The 24,190-nt window shown below is 39.1% G+C and overlaps 2 protein-coding genes across 2 annotated transcripts in view; both read left to right on the top strand.

The window, feature by feature from the left end:
* Positions 1-17,687: 17,687 nt before the first annotated feature.
* Positions 17,688-24,190, top strand: part of SMCO1 (single-pass membrane protein with coiled-coil domains 1) — an 11,220-nt gene continuing 4,717 nt past the window's right edge. The window contains exons 1-4 of the mRNA XM_040485037.1: positions 17,688-17,750; positions 19,830-19,921; positions 23,250-23,399; positions 23,840-24,184. Coding sequence (XP_040340971.1) covers positions 17,688-17,750; positions 19,830-19,921; positions 23,250-23,399; positions 23,840-24,184 — 650 coding nt within the window. The remainder of the gene's footprint in view (positions 17,751-19,829; positions 19,922-23,249; positions 23,400-23,839; positions 24,185-24,190) is intronic.
* Positions 23,840-24,190, top strand: part of RNF168 (ring finger protein 168) — a 44,977-nt gene continuing 44,626 nt past the window's right edge. Inside the window, exon 1 of the mRNA XM_040484858.1 lies at positions 23,840-23,933. The gene's annotated coding sequence lies outside the window, so the exon portion shown is untranslated. The remainder of the gene's footprint in view (positions 23,934-24,190) is intronic.

Raw genomic sequence — 24,190 nt, 5'->3', positions numbered from 1 at the left:
TCTGTGAGTTTGAGCCCCACGTCTGTGCTGACAGCTCAGAGCCTACAGTCTGCTTCAAATTCTGTGTCTCCCTCTCTCTCTGCTCTTCCCCTGCTCATGGTCTCCCTCTCTCTTTCAAAAATAAACACTAAAACAAAGAAACAAAAAAAACGTAAAAAAAAGTAGCATTATCATATGATCTTGTTATCCCACTTCTGGATATGTATCCAAAGGAAATGAAAACACGTTACTGAAGAGACATATGTACTCACATTTTTATTGTAGCATCATTCACAATAGTCAAGGTACAGAAACAACCTGGGTGTCCAGCAAAGGATGAATGGATAAAGAAGATGTGGCAACATATGTGTGTGTGTACACACACGTGCACGCACACACATTTATATACATAAGAATATATACTATTCAGCCATGAGAAAAGAAATTCTGCCATTTGCTACGACATGGGTGGACCTTGAAAACATGCTAAATGTGATGTCAAATAGAGAAAGACAAATACTGTATGTTATCTCTTATATGTGGAATTTAAAAAAAATTGTAAAAGCAGACAGTGAAATTGTTATGAGGGGTTGGTGGAGTAGGGGAATGGTACAGATGTTTAATAGAAGTTAACAGATGAACGTATCATGTCATAGGGCATTTTTGGCTTAAAAAAACTAATTAAAAGTCTTTTAAAATAGGTATATTTAAAAAAAAGAACTCGGGGGCGCCTGGGTGGCTCAGTCGTCCAACTTCAGCTCATGTCATGATCTCACTGTTCCCAGGTTCGAGCCCTGCGTCAGCCTCTGTGCTGACAGCTCAGAGCCTGGAGCCTGTTTTAGATTCTATGTCTCTCTGTCCCTGCCCCTCCCCCACTCATGCTCTATCTCTCTCTCTCTCAAAAATAAATAAACATTAAAACATTTTTTTAATTCTGTAAATCTAAAATTGATAAACTGAGAATGCATGAACCAAGTGATGCATGTAATTCAATTAGAGAAATGTCTTATAATTGAGTCACTGCTCTGCCCAAGGTAGCATCAACTTGCCAAATACAAAGAACCTCCTCTAAAGCAATTAGTGCCAAATTCATGTGAGAGTTAATTTAGTTTCAGCAAAACAGCATCAGCCATTAAAATAATGTTGACAGTTTATTTTATTAGCTATAATTTGGTTTGTATTTAATATGTAGGGTTTTTTTGAGTTTATTTATTTTGAGAGAGAGAGAGAGAGAGAGCAAGTGAGTGAGAGTGTATGCCCAAGAGCAGGGGAGGGGGAGAGAGAAAGAGAATCCCAAGCAGGCTCTGCACTGTCCACATGGAGCCCGATGCAGGGCTTGCACTCACAAACTGAGTTCATGACCTGAGCCCAAACCAAGAGTAGGATGCTTAACTGACTGAGCCACCCAGGCACCCAATATGTAGGTTTCTTTTGATTTTATGGTCACATTAAGAGTTATAAGAAGTCTATACCTAATGTTGGATTTGGACATATTTAAGCAACATTATACTAAAACGTCATTTCCGTATAACAAGTAATTACTAATCAATCCTAGAAGTTTCATAATTTTTCTTTTAAAACCTTACAGTACTCAAGCTTAAAGGAATCGACTTGTAGACAGAATCCTGAAAATCTTCTTGAGTGACCTTTAGCATCTTCATATGAGACTAGAACTAAGTGATGTTGCTGGGGAATGTGGGGAAATAGCAAGGGTGGAACCCATAGTTTGCTGTGGGAGAGGATATTTTGGAGAAGCATAGATTGTTCAGAATAAATTCTAAAGTAGTCACGTAGGAAAACTAGTCATATTATCAGTTGGAAGTATTAGAGTCAAGAATGAAGCCCAAGTTTTTGGTTTCAGTGACTGGGTGGATCCTACAGCCATAATTTCAGGTAGTGAGCACAAGAGGATGGGCAGGTTTGACTACTTAGACCTACCTAATCTGCCCTGACTGGCCCTTGCCATTCTGGTGTCATGACCATCATCTCCAAAATGGCATATAGGAGGTGTTGTTATTAGTCAGGAGTCTGGTTGCACTGGAGAGGTCGGGGTGATTTGGAATCTTACTGGACTCCTTAAGCCAGAGTGGGAACTAGGCAGACATTTTCTGTTTGTTTCCCTTAAACCTTTTACTCTTAGACTTGCTCCTTTCCTAATAATATACTCTAATTTTCTAATTGATGTTACTGCTATTCATGAAGCATTACTTTTGTTTGGTTCTTAAAATTTTCAAGATTTTCCTTTCCTGCATTGCTCTGTAGAGGTTTAGCGCCCTCTAGAGACATAATCCATAATTTTCCTGGTTGTCAGAGATTTTGATAGCCTCAAATTAGTCAAATAACTTGATTCATCCCTACCTGAACTTTCTTGGTAATAAGAAACTCTCCATGGCTCTAAGTAACCATTTTTTAAATTTAGATATCAATTTAAAATTTAAGATTATTTTTTGGTCTACTTAGACCCCTTTAAAATTATATTTTGAACTTTCAAAAGTTTAAAAAATTATTTTCCAAAAAACATTATTTTCCATGGTTATAGAATCCTTGGTTATTATTTCTGAAATGTCATTCAGCTCTACTATCCTACTACATATTCTCATTGTCTATGATATTCCCATCATTAGATATGGCTGTTTCTTCAAAGGATGACTTTTTCTTCAAAGCTTGTGTCCTCTGAGATGAAGGTGTCTTCATAATCTTAACTGCAAATCAGATTCACCAATGCAGATTTTTTTTTTCCAACGTTTATTTATTTTTGGGACAGAGAGAGACAGAGCATGAATGGGGGAGGGGCAGAGAGAGAGGGAGACACAGAATCGGAAACAGGCTCCAGGCTCTGAGCCATCAGCCCAGAGCTTGACGCGGGGCTCGAACTCATGGACCGCGAGATCGTGACCTGGCTGAAGTCGGACACTTAACCGACTGCGCCACCCAGGCGCCCCTGTAGATTTTTAAAATATCCAGATGTCTAGGTCCTATCCCACAAAACCCAATTCAGCACTGATTATAAAGGTTAAATATGTTGCAGGTCAACTCACCCTCCAAAATTACTAAATAATTTGGGGACCCAGGCTGGCTCAGTCAGTGGAGCATGTGACTCTTGATCTCAGGGTTGTGAGTCTGACCCCATGTTTGGTGAAGAGATTACTTAAAAACAATATCATTAAAAATATACTAAATAATCTGAATGAAATATTTTTAATTGATTTGCATGCCTGTAAGAATGGCTAAAATAAAAAATTTGGTGACAACACCAAATGCTGGTAAGGATGTGAAGAAACTAATCTCTCATCTGTTGATGGTGGGAATGTAAAATGGTACAGATACTCTGGAAAACAGTTTGCATTTTCCTATAAACAAAATATGCCAGAACCATATGAGCCAGCAGTTGTTCTCCTGGGCATTGAAACATACGTTCACGTAAAAACCTGTGTACGAACATTTATAGCAACTTTATTCATGATAGCCCCAAACTCGAATTAGCCCAGATTCCTTACACAGATAAATGATTACACAATCTGCGGTATATCTATACTGTGGAATACTACTGAGAATAAAAAGGAACAAACTATTGATGCATGTAGCAAACTGGATTTCACGTGTATTTTCAAGCTTATTGTCATGAATTTGTTTATAATATCCTCTTTTACTGTTCTTGTCAGGAGTTTTTTAATATTTATAGCCTTTTCAAAGAACCAATATTTGTCTTTGATAATCCTTTGTTTTCTGTTTAATTCCTGCCCTAATTATATTTCCTCCATTCTGCTATCTTTAGGTTTAATTTGCTCTTTTTCTAACACTTTGAGATGGATGCTTAGTTCATTGATTTTTTAGCCCTCCTCCTTTTTGGTGTATATGCATTTAAGGCTATAAAATTTCTTCTAAGTATGGCTTTAGCTATATCCTTCTAGTTTCATATGCCATACTCATTAACTTCCAATGTAACATTTTTTTCAATGTAACATTTTAAATTTTCATTGTGATTTATTCTTTGATACATGGATTATTTGGAAACATGGCAAATATTGACACATTTCTCCCTGATATTGGGCACAAGAGATGAAGGATATGTTCACCATTATTTCTATTTGGCATTCTACTGGAGGTCCTAGAAAGTACAATATGATAAGAAAAAGAAATTAAAGCCATAAGATTAGAAAGTAAGAAGTAAAACAGTTATTTATAGACATGATTCTGTATGAAGAAAATCAAAAGAATCTAGAGATGGATTGCTAAAATTAAAAATGGATTTAGTAAGGTTGTTGAATAAAAAGATAAATATACAGGGGCACCTGAGTGGCTCAGTTGGTTGAGCGTCTGACTTCGGCTCAGGTCACGATCTCACAGCTTGTGAGTTCGAGCCCCATATCGGGCTCTGTGCTGACAGCTCGGAGCCTGAAGCCTGCTTCAGATTCTGTGTCTCCTCTCTCTGCCCCTCCCCTGCTCATGCTCTGTCTCTCTCTGTCTCTCAAAAATAAATAAATGTAATAATAATAAAAAGTTGACAGTACCTAGTGTTAATGAAGCATGGAGTAACTGGGACTCACATACAACTGTACGTGAGCATGAAAGTTGGTACAACTATTTCGCAAAATTAATTGGCAATATGTATAAACCTGACTATATGCATAATCTATCCAGCAATTCCATTTCTAGACATATGCCCAACAGTTCATATACCAAAAGACATGTATAAGAGTGTTTATAACAGCATTATTTACAATAACTCCAAAATGGAAACTACTCAAATGTCCAACAATAGAATATATAAGTAAATTGTGATATATTCAGTTATATAATACCATATAGAAATAAGAAGTGAGCTAAATATTTCACTCAACACTAAGCATGAATCCGCAAACATAATATTGAGCAAAAAGGGAGCCAGTCAAAAAATAACACACACATCTAGCCATGACAAAGTAACTGGTACCAGACTAACCCTCCTGTCATACACAACTGGATAACTGTGCCATAAATGTGAAATAGTTATTCTCAGTCATTGGACCAAGGCAGCACAGGACAGTTATTACTGAGAGAAGGGGGAACAAAATGAAGTGAGTCCTACGGTTTCCTTAGCTTTCTTCCTGATGTTGTTTACCAAATATCAGCATAGGAAGGAGGATCCCAAGCAAGGCATGGCAGACTTGATGATCTGAGGAGAAAAAAGAGCCTGTAGAGACTGAGACAGCTAAAAGTTATAAAGCAGAATAGCAGGGGTGCCTGGGTGGCTCAGTCGGTTAAGCGGCCAACTTCAGCTCAGGTCATGATCTCGCGGTCTGTGAGTTCGAGCCCCGTGTCGGGCTCTGTGCTGACAGCTCAGAGCCTGGAGCCTGTTTCAGATTCTGTGTCTCCCTCTCTCTGACCTTCCCCCGTTCATGCTCTGTCTCTCTCTGTCTCAAAAATAAATAAACGTTAAAAAAAAATTATAAAGCAGAATACCAGAGAGATGGGAACTATACAGAGAATGAGATTCAGAAATCTGCATGGGAGTTTCCCTGTCTTTGGTCAAATACAAAGCTGTACAAGAGTAGAATGGGACCCTGTGAGGCTGAGCAAAGAAAACCTACTGGAGAACTGCAAGCTGAACAGCCATCAGAGAGACCTTGGTATTAAGAGATCTTGTTGGGAGACTGGTGTTGAGAGACTTTGATGACCTGATGCATTCAGTAGGACTAAGTTAGACCTATAGAAAAGGCTACTCTAGAGCTATCATCACAAAGCTTACAAATAGGGGTGCCTGGGTGGCTCAGTTAAGTGACCTGCTTTTGGTTTCAGCTCAGGTCATGCTCTCACATTTTGTGAATTTGAGGCCCACATCAGCGCTATGTGCTGACAGTGTGGAGCCTGCTTGGAATTCTCTCTCCCACTCTCTCTGCCCCTCCCCTACTTGGGCCCTCTGTCTAAATAAATAAATAAACAACTAAATAAAATAAAGAAAAAGAAGAAACAAACAACAAAACCTGGAAAGCTTAAAAACAAGCCTTGAAAGGACCACTCTGATTTATACTAAATAGCCTACCAAAATAAAATTCTATATTTAAAAAAAAATTTTTAATGTTTATTTATTTTAGAGAAAGACTCACACACAGTATGAGTGGGGGTGGGACAGAGAGAGGGAGACACACAATCCGAGGCAGGCTCCAGGCTCTGAGCTGTCAGCACAGAGCCTCACTTGGGGCTTGACTCATGAACCATGGTTCATAATCTGAACTGAAGTTGGACGCTTAACCAACTGAGCCACTCAAGCGCCCCTAAAACTCAGCATTTTAAAAGGAACACAACAAAAATCCATAAATTCAACAATGTAACAGACATAATGACCAGAATCCAATCAAAATCACTAGATAATGGCCAGAATAGGCAAATTTATAGAGATAGGAAGTAGATTTGTGGTTGCCTAGGGCTGGGGGATGAAAGGATTGGAGAGTGACTGCTAATGGCATGGGATTTCCTTCTGGGTGAATGAAAATGTTCTAAAATTAGATTTGGTGATGGTTGCACAACTTTGTGAATATACTAAAATCTATTGAATTGTCACTTCAAATGGGTGACATTTTTAACAAATCCTCTAGATATTGAAGAATCAAGAAAATGACCTGTATTTAGGAGAAAAATTAGTCAGGAGAAACAGAAGTTTATATGAAATATATGATAGAATTAAATGACATTTAGTGTCTGTTTTTATATTTATTTATTTAAATATTTCTATCTTTTTTTTTTTTTTAAGTAATCTCTACCCTCAATGTGGGGCTCAAACCCATGACCCCAAGATCAAGAGTCACATGTTCTACTGACTGAGCCAGCCAGGGGCCCCTAAAATCTTTTTTTTAAAGAGCTATTATAAATGTTGTCAAGGAGGGGCACCTGGTAGCTCAGTCAGTTAAGCGTCTGACATCAGCTCAGGTCATGATCTTGTGGACAGATTTCAGCTCAAGTCATGATCTCGTGGTTCGTGCGTTCCGGCCTTATGTCAGTCTCTGTGCTGACAGCTCAGAACCTGGAGCCTGCTTTGGATTCTGTGTCTCCCTCTCTCTCTGTCCCGCCCCCACTCACGCTGTGTCTCTCTGTCTCCTTCTCAAAAATAAACATTAAAAAAAATTTTTAATAAATAAATGTTGTCAAGGATTTAAGGAAAAGATGAACAAATAAGGACAGAAATGAAAACTATAAAAAAAAAACTTATGAACTGAATTGTTCCCCTCAACATTCACAAATTCACACGGTGAACCCTTAATTCCAAATGTGACAGTATTTGGAAATAGGGATTTTATTTATTAAGTTTTATTTATTTATTTTGAGAGAGAGAGAGCATGAGCAGGGGAGGGGCAGAGAGAGGGAGAAAGAGAATCCTAAGCAGCCTTGTGCTGAGGCTGAGAGCATGGGGCTCTATCCCACAAACCTTGAGATCATAACCTGAGTTGAAATCAATAGTTGGATGCTTAACCAACTGAGCTACCCAGCCATCCCTCAAAGTAGGGATTTTAAAGAGGTAATTAAGGTTAAATGAAGTCATAAGGGTGGGACCCTAATCCAATATGACTACTGTCCTTATAAGAAGAAGAGACACCAGAGAGGTGAATATACAAGAGAAAAGGCTAGGTGAGGACACAGCAGGAAGGCAGATAGATAGATGTCTGCAAGCCATGGAGGATTTCAGGAGAAATCAAACCTGCAAAACCTTAATTTCAAATCAAACCTGCAAAACCTTAATTTCGGACCTCCAGCCACCAAAACTATGAGAAGATGAAATGCCATTCAGCCTATGTGTATTCTGTCATGGTAGCCACAGAAGACTAGCACATATGGCTAAACCACATTTTACCTATTCATCAACTGATGGACAACATCTGGGTTGTTTCCACTTTTTGGTTATTGTGAATAATGCTGCTATGAATATTCATTACAAGTTTTTATGGTATATATTTTTGGTCAACCATGTTGAGTATAATTTACATAAGTAAAAATTTAAGTATATAGCTCAGTGAGTTTTGACAAATGCTTACAACCATTTATCTGCATTACTATCATAAAACCACTATCTCTCATGATAGATTAGTTTTGTCTATTCTTAAACTTCAGGAAAATGGAATCATACAGTATAGCCCCATTTTTGCCCTTGGTATAATGATCTTGAGATTTTCATACTTTGTTATATTTATCCATGGGATATTCAATTTTTTTTTAATTTTATTTTTTATTTTTTTTAATTTACATCTAAATTAGTTAGCATATAGTGCAACAATGATTTCAGGAGTAGATCCTTAGTGCCTCTTACCCATTTAGCCCATCCTCCCTCCCACAACCCCTCCAGTAACCCTCTGTTTGTTCTCCACATTTATGAGTCTCTTATGTTTTGTCCCCCTCCCTGTTTTTATATTATTTTTGTTTCCCTTCCTTTCTGTTCATCTGTTTTGTCTCTTAAAGTCTTCATATGAGTGAAGTCATATGATTTTTGTCTTTCTCTGACTGACAAATTTCACTTAGCATAATACCCTCCAGTTCCATCCACATAGTTGCAAATGGCAAGATTTCATTCTTTTTGATTGCCAAGTAATACTCCATTGTATATATATACCACATCTTCTTTATCCACTCATCCACCGATGGACATTTGGGCTCTTTCCATACTTTGGCTATTGTTGATAGTGCTGCTATAAACATGGGGGTGTATGTGTCGCTTTGAAACAGCACACCTCTATCCAGTGGATAAATGCCTAGTAGTGCAATTGCTGAGTGGTAGGGTAGTTCTATTTTTAGTTTTTTGAGGAACCTCCATACTGTTTTCCAGAGTGGCTGCACCAGCTTGCATTCCCAATGGGATATTCAATTTTAATGGTGAGTAATATTCCATTGTATGAATATACCACATTTTGTCAAGCTATCCACCGATTGGTGGAAACTTAGACTTGTTTCTAGTTCAAGCTATTATGAATAAAGCTGCTGTAAACATTCATGTATATTTGTAGATATACATTTTAATTGTTCCAGGGACACATGGCATATTAATTTCTTAGGACTGCCATAATGAAGTACCATAAACTGAGTATGTCTTAAGAATTTTCTGGAGGCTAGAAGTCTACAAACAAGGTGTCATCAGGATCTGAAGCCTGTAGGGGAGAATCCTTCCTTGCATTTTGCTAGTTTAGCAATCCTTGGCATTCCATGGCTTATAGCTATAGGATTACAATCTGCCTTTGTTATCACAGAAGAGTCTGCCCTTATGTGTTGTCTGTGTTTATCTCTTCTCTTCTTATAAAGATGCTTACTATGGTCTGAATGTGTCCCTCTAAAATTTACATGTTGAAACCTAACCCCAAAGGTATTAAGAGGTGGGATCTTGGGAATGTGCTTAGGTCATGAGGGTGGAGGCCTTATAAATGGGATTAATACCTTATAAAAGAGACTCCAGAGAAATCCCTAGCCTCTTCCACCACATGAAGACACAAGAAGGCACCAGCTATAAACAGGAAGAGGGCCCTCACCAGAAGGCAACTATGCTGGTGCCTTGATCTTGGACTCTACAACCTCCAGAACTGTGAGAAATAAATTTCTATGTTTATAAGCTAGCCCGTCTATGGTATTTTTTTTAATAGCAGTCTGACAGGACTAAGACAATACTAGTCTTACTGGATTAAAGTCCCACCCTAGTCCAATCTCATCTGTTTTGTTTGTGAATGTCTTTTTATTTCACCTTCAGTTTTTAAGGTTATTTTTGCTGGATAGAGAATTGTAGGTTGGTAGGCTTTTTTTCCTTTGCTTTTGTTTTGTTTTATTGTTTTCAAATGTCAATCCAATTCCCCCGGCTTGTATTGTCCCTTATACGAAATCAGCAGAAATGTTTATTTTTGTTTCTCTGTATGTAATGCATCTTTTTTCTTTGGTGCTGTTTTTTTTTTTTAATGTTTATTTATATTTGAGAGAGAGAGAGAGAGAGACAGTGCGTGAGCAGGGGAGGGGCAGAGAGAGATGAAGACAGAATATGAAGCAGGCTCCAGGCTCTGAGCTGTCACCACAGAGCCTGATACAGGGCTCAAATTCACGAGCTGTGAGATCATGACCTGAGCCAAAGTTGGACACTTAACTGACTGAGCCACCCAGGTGCCCCTCTTTGGTGCTTTTACAATGTTCTCTCCATCATTATCTTTCAACTATTTGATTTTGATGTGCTTTGGTATGGTTTTCTTTCTTTTTTTTTTTTTTCAGTGTTATTGACAAATAAAAGTGTGAGATATTTAAAGTGCACAATATGATGATTTGATATACGCACACATTGTCAAAGGGTTCTCTCCACGTAGTTCATTATCACGTCCATGACCTTACATATTTAACTTTTTTTCCCAATGAAAACATTTAATTTCTACTCTCTTAGCAAATTTCAATTGCACAACAGTGTCATCGACTATAGTCACCTTTCGTATGCTTTTCCTTATATATATGGTGCTTGGGCTTCTTTGAACTTCTTGAAATTACCTATGTCATCAAATTTGGAAATATTTCTTTCATCAAATCTTTTTTCTACCTCCCTCCCTCTCTTGCTAGAACTCTAATATAGAAATGTGAGAATTCTTGATATTGTCTCACAGATCACTGGGACTCTTAATTATTTTTCAGCCTTACTTCTCTGTGCTTCAGTTTAAAGAGTTGTTATTGACCTGTCTTCAGCTTCATGGATCCTTTCTTTTTCATCTCTAGCTCCTAATTTATCCAGTGCCTTTTTAATTTCAGATGTGGCACATTTCAGCTCAAGAATTTCCATTTGTTCTTGTATTAACCTCCTAGGGCTGCCATAACAGAATACCAGAGACTGGATGGCTTAAAAAACACAAATTTATGTGTCACATTTCTGGAGGCTGGAAGCCCAATATCAAAGTGTTTGTAGGTTTGTTTCTCCCAAGACTTCAGTCCTTGGCTTGCAGGTGGCTGCCTCCTCATTGTGTCCTCATATGGCTTTTTCTCTTGTGCATGCACATCCCTGGTGTCTCTTTTTCTTATAAGGACACTAGCCTTATTGGATTAGGCCGCTACCCTTATGACCTCATATAACCTTAATTACCTCTTAGAAGTCCCTATTTCCAAATATAGTCACATTGGGGGTAAAGGTCTTAACATATGAATTTTGAGGGATACAATTCAGTCCATCACCACATAATGGGATATTATTCAGCAATAAAAAGGAACGAAGTAGATATATGCTATAGTATGGATGAACCTTGGAAACATTATGCTAAGTAAAAGAAGCAGTCACAAAAGACTACATTGTATGATTCCACTTACATGAAATGTCTAGAATAAACAAATCTACAGAGACAAAATGTAGATAAATGGTTGTTGGTGCTGGGGCAGAGATGGGGGGGATTAGGAAGAAGGGAGAGTGACTGCTGATGAGTACAGGGTTTCTTTTTGTGGTGATGTAAATGTTCAAAATTGATGGTGGTGATGATTGCACAATTCTGTGAGTAGGCTAAAAACTCTTGAATTCACATGTAAGATGGGTCAGTTGTATGATATATGAATTATATATCCATAAAGCTATTAAAATATGTACCATATGATTCCATTTACAAAAAGGTCAAAAATAGGCACAACTAATGTATAATGAGACATGGTAGTTATCTTTTGGGAAGAAAAGGAGAGCAATAGTAGGGAGGGGCCGTGAGGTCTGTGCCTATTCTGGCATGTAGGTAATATTTTATTTCTCAGCTTTGGTTAAAGTTACATGAGAGTGTTCACTTTGTAATAAATCATTCAAAGGAAAAACACCCAAGCTCAAAACTCTGGCACCAAATGTGTGGGGTTTTCCACACCAAGCAATTCTCCAGTCCTTGGCGATACTGACGCGTCCTACAATTTAATATAATTCTAAAACTAACTCCCCAGAGTTAGCACAGATCCCAGAGGTTAAGAGCTCAGTCCGACAAGACTGCCCCCACTTCAGAAGCCAGTCATAAGTCCCAAGTTGTCGTGTGTACTTCTGACTGATGATAAATCAGGGGTTCCCATTACCGCCTCCTCAAATTTGATAATTTATTAGCATGGCTCACAGAATCCAGGGAAACAGTTTACTCATTATTACTGATTAATTACAAAAGATATATTAAAGAATATAAATGAATAGCCAGGTGAGAGATACCTAAGGGGAGGTCCAGAAGGGTCCCGAGTATGGGAGCTTCTGTGGGAAGGGTCCCGAGTATGTGGAGTTTGGGCTACACCACTCTCTTGACATATGGCTGTGTTCTTGTCCACCAACCCAGAAGCTCTCCAAATGCTTTTGGTTAGGATTTTTATGGAGGTTTCATTAGAGTAGGCGTGATTGATTAAATTGTTGGCTATTAGTGATTAACTTAAACTTCAGGGGCGCCTGGGTGGCTCAGTCAATTAAGCCCCTGACTCTTGATTTCGGCTCAGGTCATAATCTCACGGTTTGTGAGTTTGAGCCCCACATTGGGCTTTGCGCTGACAGTGCAGAACCTGCTTGGGATTCTCTCTCTCCCTCTCTCTCTGACCCTCCCCTGCTCACTCTCTCTCTCAAAAAATAAATAAACTAAAAAAAAAAAAAAAATTAAACTCCAGCCCTCTTCCCTCTCCAGAGGTTGAGGGGTGGGGCTGAAAATTCCAACTCTCCAATCACATGGTCAGTTTACTAGCTACCAGGCCTCATCCTTAGAAGCTTTCTAAAAATTGCCTCATTACCATAAACTGAGGTGTGGTTGAAAAGGGCTTGGTATAAACAACAAAAGGCACTCCTTCACTTTTACCATTCTAGAGCTATTTCAGTAACTGGGGGTAAAAACCAAATATTATAGTGAAAGATGCTCCTTTCACCTGTTTTAGGAGCTGGGGACAAAAAATATATATAACAGAAGATGTTCCTATGGTTCTTATCACTTGGGAAGTTACAAGAATTTGATTATCTCTGTGCCCAGAGCTGGGACAAAGACCAAATATAAATTTATTATATCACATCATAGTCATCAAGCTTATGACATAACAGTTTTCTGTGTATATGTTATAGTTCAATTTTTAAAATGTCTTATCAGGGTGCCTGGGTGGCTCAGATGGTTGAGTGTCGGACTCTTGATTTCAGCTCAGGTCATGATACCAGAGTTGTGGGATTAAGCCCCTGCTTAAGATTCTCTCTCTCCCTCTGCCTTCCTCATGTACAGGATCTTCTCTCTCAAAAATAAGATAAAATAAAATAAAACAAAATAAAATAAAATATCTTATTAATTTTAAAATATTCAGATAAATAATTTGTATTTTTTTAATCAGTTCCTTAATGGAAGCTTCCATAAGAACCCCACTATCTACAAATATGCCTACATCTGTAAAATAAAATTGAAACTAACACACATTTTGAAGTTAATAGTTGATCTAATTAATAGGGTCTGCCAAGGTTCTTTGAGATTAATGCTTGAACAAAAAACATCACACAGTCACTAGGGATGTAGTCTTAATTTGGTTTAGAGCAAGACCTAAGATGAGAATTGCACAAATTCACATAAATGAGAACTGAGGCGATTCCAGGAAGCACGTCGTACAGAAGAAGAATGAGACAGAGAAGGAAAGGAACTCGACACAGAGCAGTACATGAACTGTAAATTCCCCCTGTGAGTAACTGAGGCTCAACCCCTCCAAAGGTTTTTTGCTACTGCTATGATCCCCATTTTATAAATCTAGAAATAGGGACTGAGAGATATTAAAGTACTCTTCAGAGGCTCACAGAGCTAAGAAGTGGTGGAACCAGAATTTGTATCAATCTGATCAGAGCCAAGAATAGTTTAGTCTCCAGGAGACTAAACCAGGTTTTAGAAACTGGAATCTAGAAACGGGGGAGAAGGAAGCAAACACAAGCAGGTTGCAAGCAAATAGAGTGAGTGCCTAGAATCAGCACTGCTGTCTGGATCTTGTTTTTATATGGTGACTGGGCCGGGTGCGGTTTGAGTCTGGTGATGGAACTGATAAAATGTATGGAATTCTCTTTCTAGAAAGAAAGCTCAGACATTGTAGATGAATCCTTCTGTAGTCTGTATAAATTCACAAATTGAGGGACTCCTTTCTCTGATGTATTGGTGTAGGTAAGTATCTGGGCTGAATGCATCTTCCAGAAGATTGCACTAAGAGCAAAGTGCAAAGTGGAAAAAACCAGGTTGGCAGCTTGCTGACAAAGTATCATTTTAACAAATTCTCTTTCCATCCACATGTGCTACTGTTACAAAACTCTTGGGGCAAGGTGACCATTAGTAAATTTACTAATGGCAAAAACTCCTAGATCTTTTCCCTTGAGTTGGAAGCCTTTGCAAGTAACATTACTCTATTAGTATCTGTACTTGGAGTTCAGCACTTTGAGTTTAGCACTCAAAGCATAGGACTCAAAGTATTCAATTAGTACTTGATTCAGCGCTACAACAAACAGCAGAAACCTGCTGCAGCTTTAGATGCTTTGTTTTAGCAAAGTACTGTTTATCTCTCAGCACTGCTGCTTAGCTTTTGAATACAGCATTCTTCCAAAGATCTATACCCTGTGACAAAAAGCAGGTAGGAATCCTGGCTGCAACTTTGTTATAAAAAAGCTTGTGAGAGAAAATATTTGATAAAGATACAAGTGATAAATATGCCAAGAACCCTTAAAACTCAACAGTAAAAAACAACCTGATTTTATTTTTTTTTTTTTTTCAACGTTTATTTTTTTTTGGGACAGAGAGAGACAGAGCATGAACGGGGGAGGGGCAGAGAGAGAGGGAGACACAGAATCGGAAACAGGCTCCAGGCTCTGAGCCATCAGCCCAGAGCCCGACGCGGGGCTCGAACTCACGGACCGCGAGATCGTGACCTGGCTGAAGTCGGACGCTTAACCGACTGCGCCACCCAGGCGCCCCTCAACCTGATTTTAAAAAGGGCAAAGCACCTGGACAGCCACTTCACCAAAGAAGATATACAGATGGCAAGTAAGCCATGATGTTCAACATCATTTGTCATCAAGGAAATGCAAATTAAAATTATAAGACACAACTACACACCTATTCAAATGGCCAAAATACAAACAGTGACAACACCAAATGCTGACAAGGATGTAGAGCAACAAAAACTATCATTCACTGCTGGTGGAAATGCAAAGTAGTACAGCCACCTTGGAAGACAGTTTGGCAATTTCTTTTTTATTTTTATGTTTGTTTGTTTGTTTTTTTGTTTGTTTGTTTCGTGATAGAGCATGAGTCAGGGAGGGGCAGGGAGAGGTGAGAGGGAATCCCAAGCAGGCTCTGCACTGGCAGCACAGAGCCTCCAACCCATGAACTGTTGAGAGATCATGACCTGAGTTGAAATCAAGAGTCAGATGCTTAACCGACTGAGCCCCCCAGGTGCGCCCAGTTTGACAGTTTCTTTTTTTTTTTTTTTAAGTTTATTTATTTTGAGAGAGAAAGAACGCGAGCCGGGGAGGGACAGAGAGGAAGACAGAGAATTCAAGCAGGCTCCGCACTGTCAGTGCAGAGCACAACATGGGGCTTGAACCCATCAATTGTGAGATCATGCCCTGAGCTAAAATCAAGAGTTAGACACTTAACCTACTGAGCCACCCAGGTGCCCCCAATTTGGCAGTTTCTTACAAAACTAAACATACTCTTACTGTGCAACCCAGCAATCATGCTCCTGGGAATTTACTCACATAAACTGAAAACTTATGCCCATACAAAAACCTGCACACAGGTTCATAGCAGTTTCATTAATGATTGCCATGACTTGAAAAGACTCATCCTCCAGTAGGTGAGTGAATAAAGAAACTATGGCACATCCAGACATTAAATATTATTCAGCACTAAAAAGAACTGAGCTATCAAGCCATGACAAGACATGGAGGAAACTTAAATGCATAGTACATGTGAGAGAAGCCAATGTGAAAAGGCAGCATACTGTATGATTCCAGCTATATGACATTCTGGAAAAGGCAAAACTATGGAGGCAGTAAAACGATCAATGGCTACCAGAGTTTTGGGGGTGGGAGGGAAGGACAGGCAAGTAGGCAGAGCACAGAGGGATTTTAGGACAGTGAAACCATTCTGTATGGTACTGCAATGATGGATACACGGTATTATATATTTGTCAAAACCCATAGAATGGACGACACCAAGAGTGAACCCCTAATCTAACCTGTACACTATAGGCGATCATGATGAGTCAATGTAGGTTCATCAGAAGTAATTAATGTAACCACTGTGGTGCAGGGTGTCTATAGCAGGGGGAAGTCGTGCCTGTATAAAGGTAGGGGTATACTTTCTGCTATACTTTGCGTTCTTTTGGCTGGGAACCTAAAATTGCTCTTAGTTAAGCAATATGACAGGGGACCAGGCGGGTCTGAGAGATGAGCCTGGCAGAAGAGATGAGGAAATCATAAAAGTTTGGACAGACAAAAGGCAATATAGAGAGGCAATCAAGGACAGAGTGATCAGCGGGTACTGTTCAGGTCTACACAGACAAGAGGCAGTCGATGAAAGTGGGGAGAAAAAAACAAATACTGGGTCTGGATAGACAGGCAGCATATTAGAGGAAATAGTACCGGCGAGTGGAATTGGTAGGCTCTGATCCCAGAGCAGAGCTCTACTCTTTGCCCTGTTCTAAACATTCTTCTGGGGGGCAGGGTTCCATAATGGCTTATTCTGAGTGAGAAGACAGAGAGATACCAGGTTAAATCAGAGTCTCCACTATTCTCTCCTTCCTTCTCTGTTTTATTTCTTTGTCAAGGTTCTGGCCACTGATCTACTATAAGAAAACTAGTATTAGTTCCAGAAAAATGAAGGGCTTCAGAGGAAGCCTCAGCAAAAAGGAACCTGATAAAGTATCCTTCACTGAACTGTTCACTCCTTAAGAACAGAAGCCCAACTATAAAAGTCTTAACTGATAAAGCAAAGTTACTCCTTACGTAAGCACATTAGCAATGGAATTATCCTAGGGGAGGTTAATTCAGTGACAAGTTTTTTGTTTGTTTTCTTACCCTTTTACCAACCTCTCCCTATTTGCCCCACTCACCACCCTGGCAAACCACTTTTCTACTCTCTTGTTTCTGAGTTTGGCTTTTTATTTAGATTCCACATGTAAGTGATACCCTGCAGTATTTGTTTTTCTTTGTTGGGATGATTTCATTTAGCATAACGCCCTCAAGTTCCATCCATGTTGTCATAAAAAGCAAGATTTCCTTCTTTCTGGACAATTAGGTTGTTTCCATCATTTGGCTATTGTGATTCAATGATGCAGTGAGCATGGGAGTGCAGATCCCTCAACACCCTCTTTTTATTTTCTTTGAACATATCCCCTGAAGTGGGATTGCTGGACCACACGATAGTTCTGGTTCTAGTTTTTTGAGGAACTTTCATGCTATTTCCCATCGTGACAGATTCTTTTCATCTGTCTGCTCTGTTGTCCTGGCTTGCTCTCTGTGGCCGGTTCCCCTCATGTCATAAAAGGGTGAGCGCTGCAGTATCAGGCATTACAGGAAGACTCAGTAATATGAGGGATGAAGAGAAACTATTTCTACTGTGTGTGTTTTTCATCATTAAAAAAACTTTCCTTCCAGTCACCAAAGGACAAATATTGTACAATTCCACTTATAGGAAGTAAGGACTTAGAGGAGTTAAATTCATAGAGACAAAAAGCAGGATGGTGGTTTCAGGGCGGAGGAGAGGGGAGAATGTGCAGTACAGGGTTTCAATGGGTACATGGTTTCAGTTGGGGAAGATGAAAATGTTCTGGAGGTGGATGGTGGTGATGACTGGGCAACAGTATAAATGTGCTTAATGCCACAGAGATGTACACTTAAAAAAGGTTAAAAAATGGTTACATTTTAAAAATTAAGATTTAATTGACATATAACATTAGTTTCAAGTGTACAGACTAATCATTCAATATAAATATATATTGTGAAATAATCACCACAATAAGTCTAGTTAACATCCATCACCACACATAGTTACAAACTTTTCCTTTCTTTTTCTTTCTTTCTTTCTTTCTTTCTTTCTTTCTTTCTTTCTTTCTTTCTTTCTTTCCTTCTTTCTTTTTGTTTTTAAAAAGTTTTGTTTATTTAAGTAATCTCTACACCCAAAATGGGGCTCAAACCCATGACCCCAAGATCGAGTCACATGCTCTTCTGACTGAGCCAACCAGGCACCCCCAAACTTTCTTCTTGATATGAGAACTTTTAAGAGCTACTTTCTTGGGGCGCCTGGGTGGCGCAGTCGGTTAAGCGTCCGACTTCAGCCAGGTCATGATCTCGCGGTCCGTGAGTTCGAGCCCCGCGTCAGGCTCTGGGCTGATGGCTCGGAGCCTGGAGACTGTTTCCGATTCTGTGTCTCCCTCTCTCTCTGCCCCTCCCCCGTTCATGCTCTGTCTCTCTCTGTCCCAAAAATAAATAAACATTGAAAAAAAAATTAAAAAAAAAAAAGAGCTACTTTCTTAGCAACATTCACATATACAATACAATATTGTTAACTATAGTCTGTATGCTGCTTATTACATCCCCAGGACTTATTTATTTTACAGGTAGAAGTTTGTACCTTTTTGTACAAAAAGGGGGTGTACTACCTTCACCCAATTTGTCCATCCCCACCAAAAATGGTAAATTTTGTTATATGTTTTATAACAAGTAAAAATAAGCCTTTCTCAGAAATCCCATAGTAGACTTTCTCTCACATTTCGTAGGCCAGAATTCTGCCACCTGCCTATTCCTAAACTAATGATAACGGCAACAATAGTGAAATTACTATGATTGACTTAATCTAATCAAGATTCACCCCCCTTGTGACTGGGGAGGGGTCCAGCCTCCCCAGAAGCACATGGCTGCCCAATACTTGAACAATATTTGAATTCTGTTGAGATAAGTGAACAAATTATTCATCGAATAAGTAAATCCATGACCTGGGTCTTATTAGTTTAAATGTTATGGTTTTTTTTTAATTGTTGTTTTTCTTTTCCTCACATGACTTTTGCTTAAGGCATATCCACTCATTATTTCCTGACCACATCATGTACCTTGCCTCTCTGATTTTGCTCATGTAATTTCTCGTTTTAAAATACCCTTTCTCTCTTCTCTGATAATCAGACACCTACATTTCCTTTAAGGCTAAGCCCAAATCCTACCTTCAGTGTGAGCATTTCTCAACTTTCCAAGGCTTCGGTGACTTAGTCTCTCATCTATGATTTTTATGGTCTGTACCTATTAAGTGCACAACATTTTATATACATTTTCTTTTTAAGTATATGTCCTTTATTCCCAATTAGAATGTAAACATGTTGAATTCAGGAATCCTGTTTGATGTCTGTTTCCATTTTCAACACTTAATCTAATACTAGAAGCTCTCAATGAATATTTATTAGTTTCTAAGGATGATTAGATTTTTAGCATTGGTATATCATAAAAGGTCTGGGGCTCTCTTTAAACCTCATTTAGATTATAACTAATTAAGCTGTTAAAATTTGAGAGTAATATTTCCATCAAATTTAATCCTAGTATATGTACATATTTGTATACCCATATATACATTTATCAGAATATACATAGAGCCACAATTACATCTGATGGTTGTGCTATGTTGATGTACTACAGCTCACTTTACAAAGACAAACATTATAGTGGGTTCTAGGACACCTGTGTTCACAAGATCAGTTCTCTGAAACTATATTTGGATGTACAAGCTATTAAAAGCTTCTTGTACTGAGTGACCTTTGAGGCAGAATTCAGATCAAATAGTCACACAAGCTGCTGCTTGTTGCTGAGTGGAAGACAGCAGAAAACCCTCCATTAGGTTTTTATTTTCCTTGTTTTGTTTCCTTTCATTTTGCCTTAAGAAGATGAACAATGAAACCACAACCCTGATATCCTTGAAGGAGGCAATGAAAAGGTTGCTAAGGGCTACAGGGTGGGAACAAGCATAGGTCTGCTTTTCTGGGAAGATGGGTAAGAGAAGAATAGGGAATAAAAATAGGCAAAGAAGTATAGACATGCTAATTAAAATTCTGTGTCTGTTTAAAGTGGTTTAAGTCTTCCAGGTTAAAATATATATATTTACTACATATATTTAACATATATATTTAAACACATACATTTAACATATATATTAAATATATATTTAACTTCCATATATATGTGTAAACAATAAAGAAAAATACACTCCCAGGTGAATTCCATTCAATTAATGTATGTGCTATATTCTAGGTATACAAAATAAGTAAAATGTGGTTTCTATCCTCAAGGATCTCAAAGCCTATAGAGAGAATTATTCAAAAATACTTAGAATTTAATGTGATTGACCTTGTAATGGTGATGTTCATAAAGGGCTATGAGGACAGAAGAGAGGATCAATTTATTTGCCTTTGACACCAGAAAAAGGAACCCTTCATAGAGGGACATTTATTATTTTTTTTAATTTTTTTTTAACGTTTATTTATTTTTGAGACAGGGAGAGACAGAGCATGAACAGGGGAGGGTCAGAGAGAGGGAGACACAGAATCCAAAACAGGCTCCAGGCTTCGAGCTGTCAGCACAGAGCCCGATGCAGGGCTAGAACTCACAGACCGCAAGATCATGTCCTGAGCTGAAGTCAGCCGCTTAACCGACTGAGCCACCCAGGTGCCCCTCATAGAGGGACATTTAAACTGGATCTTAAAGTGTGAGTAAAAGGCTATGAGAAAAAAAAAATATGGGAAGGAATTCTAGGCTGAGGAAACAGTACATGGAACACATAATGGAACATGGAGGCCGCAGAAGCCTGGAATCACATACTGTGTTCCGTCAGCTTCTAGATGTCTCGTGTGATTACCGACTAGGGTATGAGAGGATTGGCAGAAGATGGGAGCAAAGCGTTAAGGGGTTTATGTTTCCTCCTGAGAATAGCCAATTCGGCTATAACTGTGTCTTTGGACAAGTCAGGGCAGCACAAAGCATACATAATCAGTTGAGTCACATGATCAGAATTGTATTTTAGAATCACGTTTCTGGAAGGATGGATTCAAGGTGGCAGAAATCGAAAGCAGGGATCCAGTTAGGCTACTGTAATCCTAAGTCAAAGTGAAAGACAGTTATTAACTGGTTTAGTGGTGATGGAGAGGAGGGTATAGTTTAGAGGCACTAGTGGAGAGGAAGAAAAAAAGGTAAGAATTATTCTGAAATTTCTAGTTTAAGCACTTGAATAGATGGTGATGTCACTAACTGAGCTGGGGAATTATAGTAAAAAACAGACTTGGATTTGCAGACATGTTGTTCAGCATTTATTTCAAATGGTGTGGGAATGCCTTTTTGTGAGAGGCTTCCAAAAAGGTATTAACAACTGTGAACTTTTATACTGACTGACAAGCTAGAGTTCAAGCTAGAGAGGACCTATAAGCAATATAGTCTCAAAGGTGTCAAAGTTACTACAGACAGTACGCCAGATGACATTGTTTTCATATGTAGACAGAGATTGCTGGCATATTAGGTCACGCAGGCTTACACTCCTATGAAACACATTTCGTAGTGGGCCTTATCTATATGTAAGTAAAATATCCAAAGCAGTGAGAAAATTCTAACCATAGTAATTTCCGAAGATGAGGGAGAAGGATAGTGAGTAGGTTCAGTTTAGGACGGTTGGGTTTGGAGATGCACAAAACATAAAGATACAGCTCTAGAGGGGCACCTGGGTGGCTTGGTCGGTTAAGCGTCCGACTTCGGCTCAGGTCATGATGTCACGGCCCATGAGTTTGAGCCCCGCGTCGGGCTCTATGCTGACCGCTCAGAGCCTGCAGCCTGTTTCAGATTCTGTGTCTCCCTCTCTCTCTGCCCCTCCCCTGTTCATGTTCTGTCTCTCTCTGTCTCAAAAATAAATAAACGTTGAAAAAAAAAAAAGATACAGCTCTAGAGCTTAGGAGGTGGTACCTGAAGCTGAATTAGCCTTGAGATAAACTGAGCTCCAAGAAGGGAACATGGTCAAGGACGGAACCTGGGCAACCACAAAGTATTCAGGTCACTGAGGACATAGAAGTGGTACCTGAATTTGTGTATCACTTCTTTCATGAAAATGTGGGTGCCTTCAGGCAAGTGAGTTGTGTGGTTCCAGTTCTGTGTGATTCAGTTTGACATAATTCTGGTGCCACAGTGCCCTCTGATGATTAAGGTTGTTCAGAGCTACTCAAATGCCCTTGTTGGGTTACACGGCTCAGCGTCTCATTCACATTATTGATGTCGATAATATGAGACAAATTTTCTTACTTCTGTGTAAGGCCTTTGCTAGGTATTGGGGGACAGGCATAAAGATGTCCAAGAAATAGTCTCTGATTCCCCCTCTCCAACAGTTTACAATTTTGTTAATGAAATCCTAACTCTAAAAATAAAGCAGGAGGTGAGGAGTGACAGGTAATAGAGGCAGTCCCTGTGAAAATGAAGTAGTCAGGGCGATCTCCAGGCAGAAAGGCTAGGGGATATAAGCAAACAGTGTGGAAAGTGAGGTAGGATACAACTTGGGCAGTCAGAATAGAGAAAGGCACCTTTTTAAATAGTGGTCCCAGCACTAAGTAGCTATGACATTAGATCTCAATCTTTGTGAGACTCAATTTATCTGTAAAATAATAAAAATGACTGCTTCGCTTCTTATGGTTATTATGAGAATCAAAGTAATGCTTGTATTTAAAATACTTTTGGGGGCAGGCACCTGGGTGGCTCAGTTGGTTAAATGTCTGACTCTTGATTTTGGCTCAGGTCATGATCTCATGGTTCAGAGTTCAAGCCCTGTGTCAGGCTCTGAGCTGGCAACATGGAGCCTGCTTAGGATTTCCTCCCTCTCCTTTCTCTCTGCCCCATCCCCACTCTCTTGCGAACACGTGCTCTCTCTCAAAATAAATAAACTTAAAAAAATTAAAAATAAAAATAAAAACTATTTTTTTTTAAGTAGGCTCCATACCCAGTGTGCAGCTTGAACTCACAGCCCTGAAACTGAGAGTCGCATGCTCCACTGACTCAGGCAGCCAGGCACCCCTAAAATACTTTATTTAAAGTATAAAGTTCAACACAAAAACATGATATGTTAGATAATTCAAGTAATTAGACAATTCAGAAGTTTGGCAATATAAGGAATATAAGAACTGGGATGATGGCTAGAGAGAATAGCAAATGGAAACATCTGTTCGTAAGCTTAAATTTAGATAGCTACCCAAATTAATAGTGGTTATAAACAATGTAATAGAGCCTTATCTTAAGGCAAAACCTTAGTACTGTCTCTCGACCTAAAGTGCCCCTTGATTCTTTTATCCTGTAGAGTAGACCACAAACTCCAAGTTTTAGAAGCACAGTTTAAAGAACTGGACTTCACCAAGGATAGCCTGACACAGAAATTTGAACATCATAGCAAGGCTTTGGCAAACCAGGCAGCCCACGATGAACTGTGGACAGCAGTGCTGGCACTCAAGTGAGTATCCAATGAGAAATCAGTGGAATTTCATGGCTTTGTGAGAGCTTGCAGGGGACATTCTAAACTTGAATTTAATATGGTTTTAACATGGCTTGTGAAGAAATCATATTTTCTTAGGTTAATTGATTCAAAAGAGATTAATTTGAGCACCTGTTGATATGCCAGCACTGCCATATACATCTCATCACAGAGTCTCTTGCTTGCCAATGTCTTACTAATACAGAGATGGCTGACGTAACTCCCCTGCCATTGAGAAATGTGTAGTATGAGTGGCCTGAGAACTAAGCTATCCAGTATAGTGCAGGCCCTATTTCTAAAGTAAGTATTTTCTAAAATACAGCAGCTGGTTCTTCTAGTGGGTTTGTATTCTAATAGAATTCATTTTATGTTTGTACATAGAGTTCCACTGCTCACAAAGCTCTCCACATTTTTTGTAGATTCACTTCAATGGAACTGAGTATTTTATATAGCTACGTCATGGAAGTACTCATCTGCTTGCACACTCGTGTGCTTGAGAAGCTGCCAGACCTGGTGAGAGGTCTTCCCACCTTAGCCTCTGTCCTAAGACGAAAAGTCAAGAACCAGCGTATTAGAGGTGTTTGGGAGTCTGTCCTGGAGGAAAGTGGGCTGGAAGAAGGAGATATCACAGCACTTTGTACCTTCTTTATTGCATATGGTAACAAGGCAGAATACTATGTTGCTAAAGTGAGGCAGATGTATATCAAGGATGTCACTTTCCTGATCACTAACATGGTAAAGAACCAGGCTTTGCAGGATGGTTTGCTCAG

Source organism: Herpailurus yagouaroundi, unplaced genomic scaffold (genome assembly GCF_014898765.1).
Source record: "Herpailurus yagouaroundi ecotype Mexico unplaced genomic scaffold, PumYag 162, whole genome shotgun sequence".
NCBI lineage: Eukaryota > Metazoa > Chordata > Mammalia > Carnivora > Felidae > Herpailurus > Herpailurus yagouaroundi.
This window is presented reverse-complemented; position numbering and strand designations above follow the sequence as displayed.